Source organism: Orycteropus afer, unplaced genomic scaffold (genome assembly GCF_000298275.1).
Source record: "Orycteropus afer afer isolate SDZICR_OR568_19922 unplaced genomic scaffold, OryAfe1.0 scaffold00009, whole genome shotgun sequence".
Taxonomy (NCBI): domain Eukaryota; kingdom Metazoa; phylum Chordata; class Mammalia; order Tubulidentata; family Orycteropodidae; genus Orycteropus; species Orycteropus afer.
The window spans coordinates 6,393,980-6,412,146 of record NW_006921596.1 but is presented as its reverse complement, the minus strand read 5'-3'; the positions used below and the strand labels follow the sequence as shown (position 1 = coordinate 6,412,146).

The 18,167-nt window shown below is 48.8% G+C and overlaps 1 protein-coding gene across 1 annotated transcript in view; it reads right to left on the bottom strand.

The window, feature by feature from the left end:
* Window positions 1-6,635: 6,635 nt before the first annotated feature.
* GPT2 (glutamic--pyruvic transaminase 2) overlaps window positions 6,636-18,167 on the bottom strand; it is a 33,702-nt gene continuing 22,170 nt past the window's right edge. Inside the window, exons 6-11 of the mRNA XM_007946826.1 lie at window positions 16,779-16,858; window positions 14,769-14,905; window positions 11,220-11,394; window positions 9,270-9,425; window positions 7,876-7,988; window positions 6,636-6,726 (exon numbers count right to left, since the gene is read on the bottom strand). Coding sequence (XP_007945017.1) covers window positions 6,636-6,726; window positions 7,876-7,988; window positions 9,270-9,425; window positions 11,220-11,394; window positions 14,769-14,905; window positions 16,779-16,858 — 752 coding nt within the window. The remainder of the gene's footprint in view (window positions 6,727-7,875; window positions 7,989-9,269; window positions 9,426-11,219; window positions 11,395-14,768; window positions 14,906-16,778; window positions 16,859-18,167) is intronic.

Here is an 18,167-nt window from a genome sequence, read left to right as displayed (position 1 = left end):
TTAAAAAATGGTTGCAGCAGTACATTGACAAAGAACTTCCAGAGGTGCAATCTGGATTCAGAAGAGGACATGGAACAAGGAATAGCATTGCTGATGTCAGATGGGTCTTGGCTGAAAGCAAAGAATACCAGAAAGATGTTCACTTGTGTGTTATTGACTATGCAGAAACATTTGATTGTGTGGATCATAACAAATTGTGGATAACATTGAGAAGAATGGGAATTCCAGAACACTTAACTGTACTCATGAGGAACCTGTACATAGACAAGGAGGCTGTCATTTGAACAGAACAAAAGGACACTGCATGGTTTAAAATCAAGAAGGAAGTGTGTGTCAGGTTGTATCCTTTCACCAAATTTATTCAATCTATATGCTGAGCAAATAATCTGAGAAGCTGGACTATATGAAGAAGAACACAGCATCAGGATTGGAGGAAGAATCCTTAACAACCTGCGATACACTGACAACACAACTTTGCTTGCTGAAAGTGAGGATGAATCAAGGCACTTACTGATGAAGATTGAAGAATACAGTCTGCAGTATGAATTACATCTAAATATAAAGAAAACAAAAATCCTCACAACTGGACCTATAAGCAGCATCATGATAAATGGAGAAAAGATTGAAGTTGTCAATGACTTTATATTATTTGGTTCTACAATCAACACCAATGAAGCAGCAGTCATGACATCAGACGATATATAGCACTGGCAAGTTGGCTGTAAAGGACCTCTTTCAAGTGCTGAGGAGCAAAGATGTCTCTTTGAGGACTAAGGTGTGCCTGACACAAGTCATGATATTTTCAATTGCCTCATATGCATGTGAGAGCTGGACAATGAATAAGGAAGACTGAAGAAGAATTGATGCTTTTGAGTTGTGGTGTTGGCGAAGAATGCTGAAAGTACCATGGACTGATAAAAGAACTAACAAATCCATCCTGGAGGAAGTGCAGCCGGAATGCTCCTTAGAAGCGAGATTGGCCAGACTTTGTCTCACCTAGTTTGATCATGTTATCAGAAGGGACCATTCCCTGGAGAAGGATGTTGTTCTGGTTACCTAGGGCCATAAACTAGAGACTGTTCCCCAAGGGTTCTCCTTATATACAGGAAGCAGACCACATTCCTACCAACTATCCAGCTGCTCACAGTAGATTCCACCATGGAGTTGATTACTAATCTCATTATGGGGAATACTACATAGAGCTGCCCAGCCACTCAACCAGGCCTAGCCAAGTTGACACACAAACTTAACCACCACAATTCCACCCTTTGTCAACTTGGCACCTATACAGATCTTCAGTGGGTGGTATCTGTAGATCTCTTCACTGGGTGACTCCAGTCCCCTAGTTCCTGAATGGCAACCTCACCCCCTTGGCCTGGCGGGGCCCATTTCTCTTCTTCTTGGGCATGGTAGCCCTGCCCCCTCACTCCTGGGCAGCAGCTTGACTCCATCCCACTGGCTCACATGAACGAGCAGCCCCACACTACAAAACCAAGTTGGTGAAGGTCTGGCTCTTTGAAACCTAGGGGGCTGTGATCGTTCCACCCCCAAAGGCCATGGTCCTACCCTTGAGGCTGAGGCAGCTCTGCTTCCCATTTCCTTGGTCTCTCCGCTTCTGTCTATTAATGCCGATGGCAACCCACTCCACCGGAAATCTTCCTGCCCAAAAAGCACTCAGATTTCTTGCTACATGGGCCGGCCAACCTGCTACTCCATTTCATGGTGGTCTCTTCTACCAATTAACGCCTGAAGGCAGCCCACTCCGTCAGGAAGCAGGCATCCAGCTTTCTCTTCTGTGGGCTGGTAAGCCTGTCGCTGTCTCATGCCAGTTCTCTCAGCTCTGCTCCTGCCGTCTCACATGCCATATACCAGGGTCTCTCTGCCAGGGTCTCAGGTCAAGGACACACTTGACTCCTGTTTCCACATTTTAGGTATCTGTCAGAGCAGCATCCCACTCTCTCGGTACCATATTCTGTCCTGGTTACCTTGTGCCATAAACTAGAGACCATTCCCCAAGGCTTCTCCTTATATACAGGAAGCAGACAACATCCCTAAGGCAGCTACCCAGCTGTTCACAGTGGATTCCACCATGGAGTTGATTACCAGTCTCATTATGAAGAATACTACATCCAATTGCCCAGGCACTCAACCAGGCCCAGCAATGACCCTTAACCCACACCACCCCCTCCTCCATCCTCTCTCTAAAATTCCATGTGTGGTAAATGAGTTTTGTTGGTGCAGCATCACCTCCAACCCCCTTTCCTCTGGAACCAGCTTCTCCTCTTCTGTGTCAGGGCTCCAATGGGGCTAGTGATCTGAAAGCATCCTGCTCTCATGGGTTACAGAGATTGGTTCAGGGAAGGACACATGGACCAAAGCAGCCAATCAGAGTCTTTCCTTGGGATTTTTCAATGTACAGCTGGACCAGACAGGCCTCTGTATTTTAAGAGAGTGAATAGAAGAACCAAGGCCAGCTTCCCTCTAGGACTTCCTACTTACATGAGGGAATAAATTCCTCTTCTCTGCTTAAGCTACTTTGAGTGGGTTTCTATCTCTTCTAACTGTTAGAGTTCTAAAAAAAATTTTTTTCTATATTCCAAATTTTCCTCAATAAAAATATGAAAATTTTAGTTTGGAGGAAAAAAAAAATTTTTTTTGAATTCCAAAACCACATCAAAATTAAGCAACATAGAGTAAGTAAGATAGGGGAAGCCAAAATTCAGAACAAACAAACTCAGTGACATTGAGTCGATTCCAACTCATAGCGACCCCCTGTTGGGTTTTGAAGGCTATACAGAAGTAGAATGCCTCATCTTTCTTCCACAGAGCAGCTGGTGGGTTCGAACCTCTGATTTTTGGTTAGCAGCCAAATGCCTTAACCACACCACCACCAGAGCTTCTAAAGATAGGGGAGAGCCTTGAGAAAATTAATGCCATTCTTTGTATAGGCAAGGGCCTTTCTTCACTGGCTGCATAGTACTTCTCCAGCTTCCTCCACTTCACCCCACCCTCACCTCATCCCCCATGTTGTCACTGTTGTTGGGGGTCATCAGGTTGATTCCAACTCACAGCAACCCCATGTGACGAGGAAGAACTGCCCTATGAGGTTTTCTTTATGGAAGCAGGTCACCAGGTCTTTCTTCCACGGACCTGTGGGACGGGTTTGAATTGCCATACTTTTGGTTAGCAGCCAAGCACTTAACCATTGTGCTACCCTAACCCCATAAAGAAACCAGAAAACCTGTTTGTGTCAAGTTGGTTCTAATTCATGGTGCCCCACATTAGAGGGGAACTGCTCCACGGGGTTTTCTTGGCTGTGACACTTATGGAAGCAGTTTGCCAGGGGTTTCTTTAATAGCACTGCTGGGGGCATGAACTGCCAACCTTTAGGTTAGTTGTTGTTGTTGTGTGCTGTCAAGTCGGACTGACTCATAGCGACCCGTCCTTGGGTTTCCAAGGCAGTATCACTACAGAAGTAGATTACCCAATCTTCCTTCCAAGGAGTGGCTGGTGAGTGTGAACGACCAGCCTTCTGGTTAGCAGTCAAGTGCCTTAAGCACTATGCCACCAGAGGTCCCCTTAGGTTAGTAGTTGAATGCAAACCATTTGTACCACCTACCCACTGCCATTGATTAGATGCTGCTTACAGCAACCCCACATGACAGAGTAAAACTGCCCTGTAGGGTTTCCAAAGCTTTAATCTTTATAGAAGCAGTCTGCCACATCTTTGTCCCATGGAGTGGCTGGTGAGATCGAACTTTTCAGTTAACAGCCGAGCGCTTAACCACTGTGCCTCCAGAGTGACGTTCTGCTGCACCTAGGGACCCTCAATAAGATTTTAGCTCTTGTTTCATTTCTGCCAAGAAGCCAAGGTCTGTGCTTATTTTAACATTTTAAGGAATCCATGAAGTTTCCCTACCTCAAGTGAAAAAAAGCAGCTCAGTGGGGTCCTTAGGGTTGACACCTAAGAAAAAATGAAAGCTGTGAAAGGAGTTTTGTAGTATTTGGGGGGAAATGCTCGGTATTGTGCTAGGGGAGTACCCAGATGGTGCTAACAGTTAATAAGCCTGGCTGCCAATGGAAGGATTACAGGTTCAAGTCCACCCAGGGGTGCCTCGGAAGAACGGCCTGGCAATTTCCTCTGTAAAAGCAGCCACTGACAATCCTACGGAGCCCAGTTCTACTGACACATGTGGCGTCCCCAGAGTCAAAACTGATGTCAGTTGGCTTTGGGTGCTGCGCTGAGAACAAAGTACACAGAAGAGAGAACGAGCAGGCACAGTCAGTGATGCCCACCAGACAAACTACCAAGAAAGTTAAACACAGCCACCATTTGGACACGTGTTTTATTGTTTAGAAACTTCCAGTAGAGCTATCATTATATACCTTTGAAGGGAGATGCCTGTGAGAACCCAGATCAGAAAACAGGTACAGGCAGGCCCGTGTCTGCTCTTCCTGCAAGCTTCACACGACACCGGCCCAGAACCACCCAGCCCACCCCGAGGGGAGGTGCGAGGGGATGACGTCCAAGGTACAGCCTAGCACAACGCTTCCCTGGCACCCCCCATACCCGGCGAATGACAAAAAGGTCGCAGGTGTAGATTCAAACTGTGGCCCAAAATGACAACGGACTTTCTCTGGCAGCGTCCAAACAGGAAAGGCGCCGGAATAGAATCTGTACGTAGAAAATCCAACCTCTCGAGCGTCCCAAGTGCAGGCAAACTCCTGGATGAGCTGACCTTTCATTTATTTATTTTAAAGCAAACCAAGTGTATACGGCATCTTTAAAAAAATCATGTAAACGTTGCAAAATGTTTAGGGGTTATTTATAATCTGAAGAGATTTATAAAAAACTATTGGACTTGTTAAGACTACAAATATCAATCCCTCCTCTCCCCATGAAAAAGGAATTGTTACAAAAATATAAAAAATATACTAGCCTCTACCATTTAACCCTTCCACTCACACAGAATATACTGACTGACCACTCCCCTTCCCAAGCAAGGAACCAGAAACGTCATGACTCTGGGACAACATACCATGCAACAAGCACCGATGCAACTTTTTCAGTTTGTTCAGGAGAAGCAAGTTACAGGACATTCTCTTTCAATTTTGAGATGGCAGCTACTTTCTTCACAGGATTGCAATGCTAGTGAGTAATGAGAATGTGAAGTTTCCTACTGCATTCCCCCTGCGTGGACCCAGTGTGGAAACTGTAGCATCAAGGCTGCTTTCAAACCTCACTCCCTTAGCGTCTTCTGGTTTCTCTCTCTAGTTCCTTCGGTTCCATTTTGGAACTTGGTCTGTCCCTAGACTCGTGAGATGGCCTTGGCTTCCCTAACTGCTCACGGGACGTGCATGATAAGGTGGGAGGGTTCTCTGTGAAGAGGAACAAGGTACTAAGCCTGTTGCTGCCCGTAGCCACTTTCCTGGGGTCTGGTTCAGAACCCCACCATGGGAGGTGCTAATGGGAAGCCACATGCTTGGCCAGCCCCCTGGCCTGGCGAGATGACTGATGCTGTGGGACGCAGTGCTCTGAGTCTGGGAAGGGGCAGCAGCGAATGTGAAGGCAAAGTACTTTGTACTACAACACTTCCGTGGACTCTGAATCAGGTCTACAGCAGCCGAGCTACCAGGTACTTTGACCAATTAACAGCTAAGAAATGGGACTAAATTCTGTTTGAAACAATCTGACAATTTTCAGTCTTTTGTTGTCCCTGCTGCTGCCAGCAGGGGGCGATGTATGATAAGACGTGATAAAGCCCTGAGGAGAGACTCGTCCCCAAGACGAATCCCTCCAAATATCACATAACTGGGATATTTCTGGGGATGCACCCTGTGTCCAGAGAGACCTCTCGGATGGGAGTCTCAGCCAAAGCCCGTCCCAGTGAACTTTTTACACTCAAACCCCTGTCTGTGTGCGCAGGGCCTTCCTCACCTGCTTCAGAGCTCCAGAGCAAAGCAACGGTTCAACCTGGAGCCTAGTCACACCCACTCATCCCCTACAGGACCCTCTGACCTTGGCCTAAGTCCTCAGTGCTTACCGCAAAGTAGCCAGGCATCCTGCCCAACCCATGTACCACTGCCCTCACTGCTCTTGTCTGAGATAGGCTGCGTACCTCCAGCCCAGAAGGTGGACCCTGTCTGAGCCTCCAATGGATGTCCAGGCTCTACTGGTTGAAGGACTAGATTTTCACATGGCTAAGGGTTTTATTTCCTAGATGACATGGGTGAGTTTCAGATTTCCAGTCCTTACCGTGATTAAATTAAAGTCTCCAAATCTGAAACATCTCACCCAATACACCCTGGCTGCTGAAACTCTACATGGACTTCCTGAAAGCAACAGACTCCGAGGTCCCTGGCCACATCTGCTGAGCGAGTGTCCCTGTACTTTGGCTGCATCAAATAACAGAGCCGCTGAGACATCGCAAGTACACGTTTGCTCAGAGGAGAAGTGCTCCCAAACACAAGGCACAAAGAAAGAAGTCTCCTGGGGCAAAATGATGAAGAGTGCGACCAGTGACCTCTGTGAGGCCTGAGGCAGAGTCGCTGGGGAAGGTGGGTTCAGTCTGGCTGAGATGCCCAGAGAAGGAAGGCCGGAGAGCGAGGTCTCCCTCCGGGGCCCTGGGTGCTCCTCAGGCATACTTCTCCAGGAACTTTATGTGAAAGTCCTTCACCTTCTGTAGAACCGTCTTCAGCTTCTCCACTGGAGGCAGAATGGTCATTCTGTCGGGACAGAGAACAGCATCAGCCTGGACACCAGTTGTTCAGGAAAAAGAGGGATGAACGCAGCACTTTGTCCCTCCGTTTACAGAGAGGACACCAGGAGGCATGGGAAGCTTCCTGAGGGGCACTGAGCCTGTGCTGTTCACTGCAATAGCTCCGGCTCCTGGGCAGCACCGAAAACAAACCCCACTGCCATCGAGTTGATTCCGACTCACAGCGGCCCCCACTGGGTTTCCAAGGCAGTAAATCTCTAGGGAAGTAGATTGCCCCATCTTCCTTATGCAGGTTTTAACTACCAGCCTTCTGGTTAGCAGTCAAATGCCTCAGGCATTGCACCACCAGTTCTCCTTGGATACCACCTGGCACTTATTAAACTACTTTTTGAATGAGCTGAGATGAACCTGACTAAGGATGGAAAGGCCAGCCAACCACGAGTTTGTCTGCCTGGGGAATACTGTCCACAACCCTGGGCTCCAGGTGCTGACTAAGCTCACGACATTCCTTTTTGTGGCCATCTGTTTCAGGAGACGTCTAGGAGTGACCTGTGTGGAGGGGATGCTGCTCTGAATAGTGGGGAAACCCTCGATGAGTGGCTCCCACCTGCCGAGTGCTCGGAGACGGCATTCTCACCTGGGCAGGGGCTCAGTTGGGGTAAGGAGCCAAAGAGAAGGCAAGGAGCCTGGTGGGAAGCATTGCAATAGTGGAGCAGGTCCCACCGTGTGTGAGATGCAGCAGTTCTGCAGGCTCGGGGCCCAGCAAGGCGGCGCTGAGGCACACCCTGGCTGCGTCCAGGCACACTGCTCTCCACACCTGAGGCTGTGTGCTGCTGTCATGGAGTTTAAAGGGACAGGAAGGCAGAGAACACACTACCGGGAATTTCACATAGTGACATGAGGCATGAGGGCAGTGATGGGGAGAGACAGAACGGTCAAGGAACGCCTTTCAGGGGAGATGACCTTTGGGTTCATCCGTAGTTTTCTTCACTCTCTGAGCAGAGGGGCAGAGCTTGGCTCAGAATGGGTGGGGCAAGGCAGAGGGACAGCAGTTCCACACACCTCAGTCTGTGAAGCCAGCTTGTGCTCAATGTTAAGAAGCCCCACGTAAGGACTGCCTCCCTTCCCCGACCCAGGTGCGGAGAGGAAGCTGTACCTGAAATGGTAAGTGCCTTTGCTCTGTCCGAAGCCGCTGCCAGGCACCACACAGATGCCGGTCTCCTCTAGTAGCTTCATGCAGTAGAACATGTCTGGGGCCATCTTATGGGCCTGCAGGAGCAGGACAGAACTTAGGAATCATTCCCGGCTTTGCAATGCACAGCGGTACTATCACAAACTCCAGGTCAAACGCAATTTGTGTGGCTGGTTGTCTGCCACGGCAGGGTCTCCTTCCCTCCCCTGCCTGGGAGGCCCAAGAAGCCACAGCTCTTGCTGGGTGATACCAGAGGCTGTGCGGGAACGAGAGACCCAAAGGCTGACTCGGGACAGACATGGGCCATGGCTCTTCTGCTATCCCTCTGGGAGCACAGGTCTATTTCCTTTGCTCCCCATCCCAGGCCAATAGGCTTGTGGCCTCTCTATGCCAAACCACATATACTCTGAAAACGAGCCCCTGACATTTGCAACCAGTGGGGGCTTTCAGGGAACCAGCTTCTCTGGGGTCCTGGTAGATAGTGCTTTTCACACGTTGGTTTGCATAACAATTGCAAACAGTTAACCTGTCTGGCTGTGAACTGAAAGGCTGGAGGTTTGAGGTCACTCAGAGGTACCTTGGAAGAAATGCCTGGTGATCTGCTTCCAAAATATCAGTCGTTGACAACCTTATGGAACCCAGTTTTACTGACACACATGGGGTACCACCATGCATCAGAGTAGATTCCATAGCAACTGGGGGGCGGAAGGTGGGGACGGAGAGAGCCTGTTAAATACAGATTGTTAGGCTCCAATACCAGGAATTCTCATCCAGGATGCCTGGGGTGGAGCCCAGAGTTTTAATGATTACAAGGTATTTGGAGGGCCTGGGGGATGGTGGCAGGGTAACACTGTTAGTGACACTGCTCTAGTCCTTGTTCCTTGAAGTGTGTGGGGTCTTTGGCCCGGGCTTGTTAAAAATGCAGAATCCTCAGGCCTCACTGCAGACTTACAGAGCCAGAACCTGCAGGTGAACAAGCCTCTGGGTGACTGGTGCACGTGAGTGTGAGGAGCGCTTCTCTAGGACCCAGTGGCTGGGGAGGATGGCGCTTGCCTAGCACCTATACAGCTTAAAATGCATCCCATCACAGCCTGCTGTGCTAACAGCCAATCAGCACCACTCGGCCTAGGCCCTCCAGGCCTTTGCCTGACTACTACAGCACATGGGGAACTGCGCTTCTGCGAGCCTATTGTCTCCAGGCAGGAGACACTGGGCAGTAAACACGGTCTGGCCGTGGGTTCCACAAAATACAGACTCTAGGGTCAGCATCTCTGTGCCTGAAGGCAAGAAGCAACCCCAAACCAGCATCTCAAGAAAGCTTGGAGAGAGCAGGCTGGCACCAGCCGGTGGCCCCTGACCTGAGCTGCCTCCACGGCTTTGGTCGGGATGAAGATCCGAGGAAAGGCATACATGGCTCCCTGCAAGGGGTTGCAGTGAATTCCTGGGACTTGGTTAAACAGGTCTTCTGTCAGCTTTGCTTTTTTGGCCAGATTACCCAGGACGGACTCCTTCTCCTGAGGAGACAGAGAAAGCACGGCAGTTAGCATCTGTGGTAGTTAAGGCCAGGTGTCAGCTGGGCTGGGCCTGGTTGAGTGGCTGGGCAGCTGAATGTAGTTATTCCCCATGGTGAGATTGGTAATTCACTCCATGGTGGAATCTACTGGAGCAGCTGAGTAGCTGCTTTAGGGATGTGGGCTGCTTCCTGTGTATAAGAAGCAACTTTGAGGACGGTCTAGCTTTTGGCACACGCTTGAATCCTGCGTGTAGCCAAATCATTATTCAGCAGCTGTTTGTCTGCCGGTCCTGGGACTGTTAATGGAACTTGAATCAACGTCCTGCCATGTTGTTTGGTAAGATCAGGACTGTGCCATTTTATTTGTCGACCTGGGGCTTGTCACCCTTAGCAGCCAGCAGCTGCCTGAGTGAAGGGACATCTCTAGCTTCAGTGGGCCGGGAGCAAGAGACAGAGCTGAAGCCCAAGGTCGAGGGGCTTTCACCCAGCCCCCTAGACCTGGCACTTTGAACTCAGACTTATAGCCTCCAAAACTGTAAGAGAATAAACTCCTCTTTGTTCAGCCATCCACCTGTGGTATTTTCCGTTAGAGCAGCATGAAGTAACCGAAACAGCATCTCCGGATGACAAAGAATGGCTCCAACTATTAGAAATTGTCCCTTTGACAGCTAGGGGGATTGCACAGATTAGCAAAAGGCATGTTTGTGTGCCATGAGCACAGCAAACCAGGGTGGTACAGTGAAATGTGTGCCCTCCTGAAGAAACTTTCCATGGACACTCAGCCCAGGCGGCTGCCCCAGGCATGGGGCATGCAATGTGGAGCATGTGAGCGCATGGGGCAGTGTTTCAGGCCATAGCGTGGGTCCCGGGTAACGTGTGAGAAGGGTTCTAATCTCACCATGGTATCATTTCTGAAAATAAGAAAAACAGTCACCTGCCAGTCAAGTCTGAATAGACCTGGTCCTGGGTTTTGTACTATGTGTGCACAGGCTCCTTATAGAACCCTTGAGAACATGTGTGTACCCCTTCTGGTGACAACTTCTACCTTTTCCTTTTAAGGGACCTTCAGTCTATGAGGTGTGTGTAGGGCCCATTTTGGGGGAGCTCCCCTATTCTCAGTCCATGGGTGCCATAGGGCACGTTACCCAGGCAAGATCAAACAGAGTCAGTGATGATTCAGAATTGGACACATCTAAAGCTGGGACAGAGTTCATCCAGGACATTTGCAGGTACTGTTGGGAAAAGATGTGAACTGGAACAACTGGGAATTGTCTTCTTGGTTACATGACCCATAAGTTCTTTGTTGTTGTTGTTGTTTACACTAGTCAGAGATGAGTATTGTCACTCATAATCAAAGAGGTCCTGACTGCACTGCATCTAGCTGTGAGGACTCCTGGTAGGGCCAGAGGCAGGGATATGCCCACCATCTTTTTAGTTCATCTTTTTAGTCCATCTTTTTAGTTCAGTAACAGGACCACCCTCCATCCCCAACCTATCCCCTGCCCTCCAGAGTGTAAATAGCTCTTCCCTCCGGGTGCCCACCCAGCATGGTACTCATAGGTGAGGAAGAGGAGGTGGTCCTCTGACTTTAGAACCCAGCCCAAGTGCATCCTGGGACTTAACCTTACCCTCAAGATGATTCAGGTACCAAGAGGAACTATGAGAGCCCCCTGCAGCCCACACCCCTAGGAGGCAGGCATCTGGAGAAGGCTGGCCGCTGGCCTACGTAGAATTCACCTCGTGGCCTTGGCTGCACCAATGAATGTGGACAGGCCATGGGACATAGCTGACTCACCCTGCTGAACTGCTCAAAGGACTCCTCTCCTGGCACTGGGGGGTTCACGACAATGTCCATGGCAGCCTGCCCAGACACTGGTGGGCAGAGACGTACTGAGAGCAGCTTTACCAGCTGGCCCTTGATCTCAGGGTGCAGGTTGATCACCTCCATGTAGCCTCCTCTGTAGCCACACCTGGAGGGTGAAGAGAGAGAGAGAGAGAATCCACCAATTACAGAATGAACTTTAGCTAAGTGTAACCCTGCCAGCCAAAACCTTCTATAACCATTCCTACCCCCAACACTGGTGGCTAGGGGTGGCCAAGTGAGTGGAAGTGATATGTACAATTAACATATCACTTCCTTATAAGGAAATAGCATGTTCTCACCTTCCTTTTCCCTCTTCCCACTTCCTAAGACATGGAGACACCAGTAGTAACCTTAGCACTAGAGAGAGACACCACACGTTGAAATGGCACAGCCTTCCCTCCTGCCAGCCTCAGTGCTTAGAATGAGCTTGTGGAGAGAGCCTGCCTGGCCTGCCCCTACCTTTGGACTGTTATATCAAAGAAATACACTTCAACTTTGTTTGAGCCACTGTATTTTGGGGCCTTTTTGTCACAGCAGCTAATCCTGAACCTTAACTAATACACTAGCCCCTGCTCCAAAGCTGACACATGAATCAGGCCTGGCCAATGGCTGCACGGCATCACCCTGCACGGGCTCCAGGGGCAGGCAGGCGGGCACATGATTCATTGGCACCAATGTGCATCTCAGCCCGAGGACTTTTGCTGGAACAATTTCTGCTGCCTGGAAACAAATTCAACCCAAAGGAAAGCCAAGCTGAGAAAGAAAGCAGAGACAGGGTCCCGCTGACATCTTTAAGTCCTGGACTCTAAGCCTATAACCCTGGACTTTTTTACCAATATGGATTAACAAATTTAAAAAAAGCTTCTGTAGTATAAGGCAGTTCAAGGTAAGTTTCTGTTACTTATAGCCACAAGAATCCTGATTAGTACAGAGTCAAATCACATGGAAATAAGTTGAAGTCAGGCAATGAGTTACAAAAAAATCTGCTTTCAGGACCAGCTCAGGTCCAGCCACACTCTCTTGAGCCTCTCCTCCTCCTCTGACTCTAACTGCTGACTGTGAACTGAACCAGTAAAGGCAGATTTCCATTCAGTCCCTCAAGCAGACTTCCCAAGGTGGGAAGATAGATTATGACACATAACACAGAAGGTTTCCCACAACAAAGGTTAAAAGAAGGAACTTCCTGCTTATTCCTCTACTGTTGAGCAAAAAATCAAATTGAACAGTGTAGTCTAATCTCAAAGTAATCAGAATCAGGAGGCAACAGGGTAAAACTCAGGACGCCAACATCCAGGGGACTGACGGTCAAAAAAAATAACAGGGTGGAGAGGTCGGTAGGCATGGGATAAACACACTTGTGTTTGAAAAAGGAGTCAGTAGAAATATGTTTGTTTAGGAAAAGAGCTATGAAGCACATGAAAGTCTAGCAAGGAGCAGCCCTGCTACCAGGGGAGACCAGAAGGACCAGCACAAAAACGAACCCTGACCCACATCAAGCAAAGCCAAGAATGGTTTGGCAGCTATTCCAAGGGGCCAGCTCCCTTACCTTGGCCAAAATATTTCTTCATATTCTGTTACAATGGCCTCCAGCTTACCAAATGAGAACCCTCCTCATCTGACACCTGGTATTAGAAAAAAAAAACTAACCAAATCCTTGCTATTGACTCAATTCCAACTCATAATGAACCTTTAGGACAGAATGGAACTGTCTCATAGGGTTTCCAAGGCTGTAAATCATTATGGAAGCAGATTGCCTCATCTGTCTTTTTCAGAGCAGGTGGTGGGTTTGAACCACCAACTTTTTTCTTTGCCCGATAGAAAGACTTTATAAATGTTAGCACCTGTTATGTCTTACATGAACACCTGGCTCATGACAGAACCCCTGGAACATTGAAGAACAAATTCCCTTAGCTGGCAAACCCTCTAGCCTTTCCTTCTCAGGGTCCTTTGCTGGTACCTCTTCATCTCCCCCAACCTCTGAACAGTAAAATCCTTGGGCCCCTTCTCTATCTAGACTCACCCCCCAGTTGCAGGGCTCTCAGTACAACTCAAATGTTGACATCTCCCAAAGCCAAACCTCCAGCCCATGCCAGCCCTGACCTGCAGACTCACGTCCATCTCTGTCTGGAGACCGAATAGGCATTTGCAAGCTAACATGTCCAAAACCAAACTCCTGGTCATCCTCCCAAAGCTGCTCAACCACAACACAGCCTTTCCCATCTCAGATGACGTCTCAGATGACAACTCCATCCTGCCGGTTGTTCAAAGAAAAAACCAGGGATTCATCCTTGAGTCCTCTCTCATACTCCACATCTATTCCATCAACAACTTCTGTCAGCTTCATTTTGAAATATAGCCAAAATCCAGCAACTTCTCACCATCTCCACTTTGGTCCATGATGCCATCACCTCACCAAGAATACGTATTACACAGCTTCTGGACGTGAGTCCCTGCTTCTGCCTCTACCCTCACCACACAGCAACCAGAGGAAGTCTAAACAGTCTGATTAGGTCACTCCTCTGCTCCAAACCCTCCAATGGCTCCCATCTCACTCTGAATAAAAGTGAAAAATAACCTAAATGGCCGAGGTGACCTGGCCTCCTACTGCATCTTTGGTTTCAACTTCTTCCACTTTCCCCTCCCCCATTCCTATCCTGCTTCTCAGACATGCCAGGCATCCTTCCACGTCAGGGCCTTCGCACATGCTGTTCCCTCTGCCTAGAATGCTCCTCCCCAGATTACCTGCATAGCGCCCTCCCTCACCTCCATCTAGTCTCAGCTCCAAAGTAAACTTGTATATGATACTGCACTATGTGAGCCTACAGCCCTGCCTCCACATTCTCCCTAATTCTTTTTCTCCATCCAACACATAATTGACTAGTTTGTCTACTGCCTCCCTCTCCTCACCAGAACATAAGCTCTGTGAAGGTAGGGAGTGTTTTGTTCACTGCTGTATCTTCAGAGCAGGTGCTTAATAACTGTAACCAGAAGAATGAGCACAAGACTGAAGCCAACTCTTTGGCCCCTGAGATCACCCAGAACTAAGGTGGTCTCGCATAGAGCTTACCCATCAGCCTGACGGCACTTGCTCATGCTCATCTAACCTGCCCTTCCTGGCTGCTCGAGCATCAGCCAATGTCACAAGTGACAGTGTTAGCAGGAGACACTAACGTTGGAGCTGCTTCATTTCCATCATCCACCTGTGATCTGGTTTCTTTTGAGCATGGCCTTATTTCACTTGAACCCCTGACAAGGACTGTTCTCACACCACCAGGCTCCCCTCTTGGGGAGGCGCAACCTGTCCTCTCCTAGTTCTTAGACCAGCAGATGTCACAGGTAAGGGTGGCCATCTTTTCTGCCCAAGAGGGTTGACAACAAGACAGGCAGAGGATCAGGCCGTGAAGAGACAGCAGCACCGGGCCTATGCTGGCCCCAGAGGCAGAGGGAGAGACGCAGGAGGCAGGTGGGTGGCCAACATACTCGCCCATGTAGCCCTTGGAGGTGGAGTGGAATGAGGCCAGCTCCACATTGCTGGAATATTCGGGCCCCATCTCGTAAAGCACCTTCTTGAAGGAGTGGAATCTGCAGTCTGGGGAGTACACGTTGTCCTGGTACACCTGCAGGGGAGGACATGCCCGTCACCTCAAGGTCTTCCCGAGAGGCTGCTGTGGGAATGTGGTCGGGGGGCAGAGCCTGTTCATGTCCCAGCAGAGGGAGGGCATGGGTGCTTGTGGGGCCCAGCCTCGAACACACCAGCCAGCTCCAGCCTCTGATCCCACATCCAGGGGAGCCAGTACATGCCTGGAGGAATATTCCTAGACAAACAAGGTTCCCCCTTGGGCTTGACACCGAGCTTAAGGCAGCCCCCGGAGCCCACTCGATTTCTCCCATGGTCTTCACCACCCAATTTCTAGACTGCCTTTCTACCTCTTCAGACCAATGATGTAATCAAGCACTCCCATCTTCCCAAGTAAATTTTCATCTCAAGTAAATTTTCTTCCCAAAGTAGTCTTTGCTCTCTTTAGTAACATTAATAATAATTAGCAGCTATCATACCCATTCCTTGACCTGCCTATTTGAAGAGCTCACCCTGTCATTCACTCAGCCACTTTGTATTTCCTTTACAATACACTCTAGTTTGGAATGATTTTGTTTTTCTGTCCACACTCCACTGTCGGGATCCCCCGCTAGACTCTAAACATAGAGCAGCACCCACATCTGTCTTCTCCCCTGCCCATGAGGGTCTCGCACTCAGAGCAGACTCTGCCCATTGAGATGAACTTCCCACCATCACTTTGGACAGCAGGGAAATCAAGGTTTTTTGAGCTGCCTTGGGGTCAGTGGGAGGGCCAGGGGGCTCCAGCTTCAAAACACCAAGCAGGGTCCTTCTCCTCTGCTTCCTCCTCCCAGACCCAGAGGAGGGGCTTCTGCACTGGGTCCTCTCTGCAGAAGAAAATTCAAGGCCCATCGGCTACTAATTATGACAACTATTTGGTGGATAAGCTTTGTGTGTGTGTGTCTGTGGGGTGTTGGGGGTGGATGGCTAAGGAGGAGAGAAATGAAGCTAGTGTTCTAGAAGCCATGACAAACCAGATATGCAGAAAGGGAGATGAAGTGGAAGCAGGATTTAATGAGCCTCAATTTCTTCTCTGTAAAGAAGGGAAACAATGGGCAGGCCCAGGCATCAGATCTGGAGTTCATTAACCTTCAAGGATTGTTTGCTCATTGGTTAAAAGGGCATTAAGATCCCCTCCCCACTGGCTGTTGTGAGAATTGAGGTGGTGTACATGGAAGCCCGAGGGAGGCAGAACTGCAGCTGGTATCAGTCCTTTCTACCCACTCAGCACACAGTCTCCCTTCTTGGGGAAGAACTCTCGGATTGCCCCTCAGAGATAAACGTCTCTCTTGTTCTCCATCTGGAGGTTTGGGAAGATAAAGCAGAAACCCTAAGCCTTGCTCTAGGCCTGGCCAATTTGCATGTTGCATCCCACCAGCAACAGTGATTGGTTCAGCAATGGGTGTGTGACTCAAGCTGCACCAATGAGGCTCAACTCTGAGATTTTTGCTAGAACCACCAAGAAAAGAAGTCCTCTTTCTAAAGACTGGTAATTCTAGGCTGGGACGAGAACAGGCTGTGCGTAAGAGGCCAATGCAGAGAAATGGAATGAGAGAGAATCTCAAAGACACGGTTTGAATCCCTGGATCCAGTCCCTCACCTGTGACCTCTACCATCTTTTTATTTTTCTTTCTGTGATTTAAGTGATTTAAGTTTCTGAAATTTATAACCAAGAATCTAAACCACCATAGGGATGATTTAAGCCATAGTCTCAGAGGTCTTAACACTGAATATCCTTACCCTTGACCAGAGTCTCTCTCCCAACATCTAGAAATTTCTTTCTTGATTCAGAATAAAAATCAGACTCTCTCCCCCTAGGTGAGAAAGCTCACCCCCTTACCCCTCACTGAAGGGAAAGCTGGGACCACTCTTACCTCATCAGCCAAGAGAAAGAGCTTCTCTTCCCAAGCAAAGTGAATCACATCTTCTATGCACTTTCTGCTCTGCACTTGACCTAAAACATCCCCAACAAAACCAACATTTAGGCTGCAAACCCATTTCAATTGTTCTCAGAGCAGAACCCCGAAGTACTCAGATGTCCTGTGTTCCCTCAAAACTACAAGATACCACACATGCTAGTTACTGTGCATGATGGTGCCGTCAACTCCAGGTTCCTTGGAGAGTCAGCGCCTTCTCCTCTGCTCACTTAAGCTGGTTATATGGAGGGAGGAGTCTTTCAACTCCCAAGTTTCTTGCTATTCTTACTAGAGGGTGTGTGTTTGCATTTGTGCTGGAGGAGAGAAAGGCATGGAAGTGTCATGATGAGCAGGAAAATAACCCTGAAGGGGTAAATCGTTCAGCTCAGCCACCCTTCCTATGCTCTGGCAGCAAATGAAGGAGGCACTCATGCTGGCTGATGGGTGCTGGGTGGCTGGCTGATGGGTGCTGGCTGATGGTACTGGGTGAAAATGACCACACTTTACTCTTCAGGAGGCAGATACAGCTCCATGAGGCTGGAACAAGGTCCACACTGGCTCAGCATCTAGCCTCAAAGCCAGGACACAGCAGGTGCTCAATATTTATAGAATAAATGCCAAATGAATGAGCCTGGGCACAGCTCTGGCAGAGCCTCCTGTCGCTAAAGAAGACTAGGAGCACTCGGCAGGCTTCCCACGTGCCAGCCCCCATTCAGGGCTTGATCAGCACACACAGTGGAAACAGTCACCACTCATTTTAGAGAAACAAATGCAAATAGATTTTAGTCCATCGGTTTGTAGGAAATGCTATAGGTATAGATGGGAAAGGTAGAAATGGGATCTCTTCCAATGTTTCCTGAGAGCTACTATGAGTGTGGCCTGGGGAAACACCCAAGGTGGTCACAATATACTCTGGGACGGCAGGAGAACTACAGTCAGGCTTGCTGACTTCTTAGAAAAGGTTGATGTTTCTTCACTATATATGTGTGTGGTGGTGAATAAAGACACACGTATGTATTTAGTGTATATATATATATATATATATAACCTCTGGTGGCATAGTGCTTAAGGCATTTGACTGCTAACCAGAAGGATGGTGGTTCAAACCCACCAGTCACTCCTTGGAAGGAAGACTGGACAATCTACTTCCAAAGTGATACTGCCTCAGAAACCCAAGGAGGGCTCACTCACCATGAGTCAAATTGACTCAACAGCAGTGAGCTTGGTTTTGGTATATCTATTTGTGTGTGTGTATATATGTATGTATATATAGGGAGCTCTGGTGGCATAGTGGTTAAGGCATTTGGCTGCTAACCAAAATGTTGGTGTTCAAACCCACCAGCCACT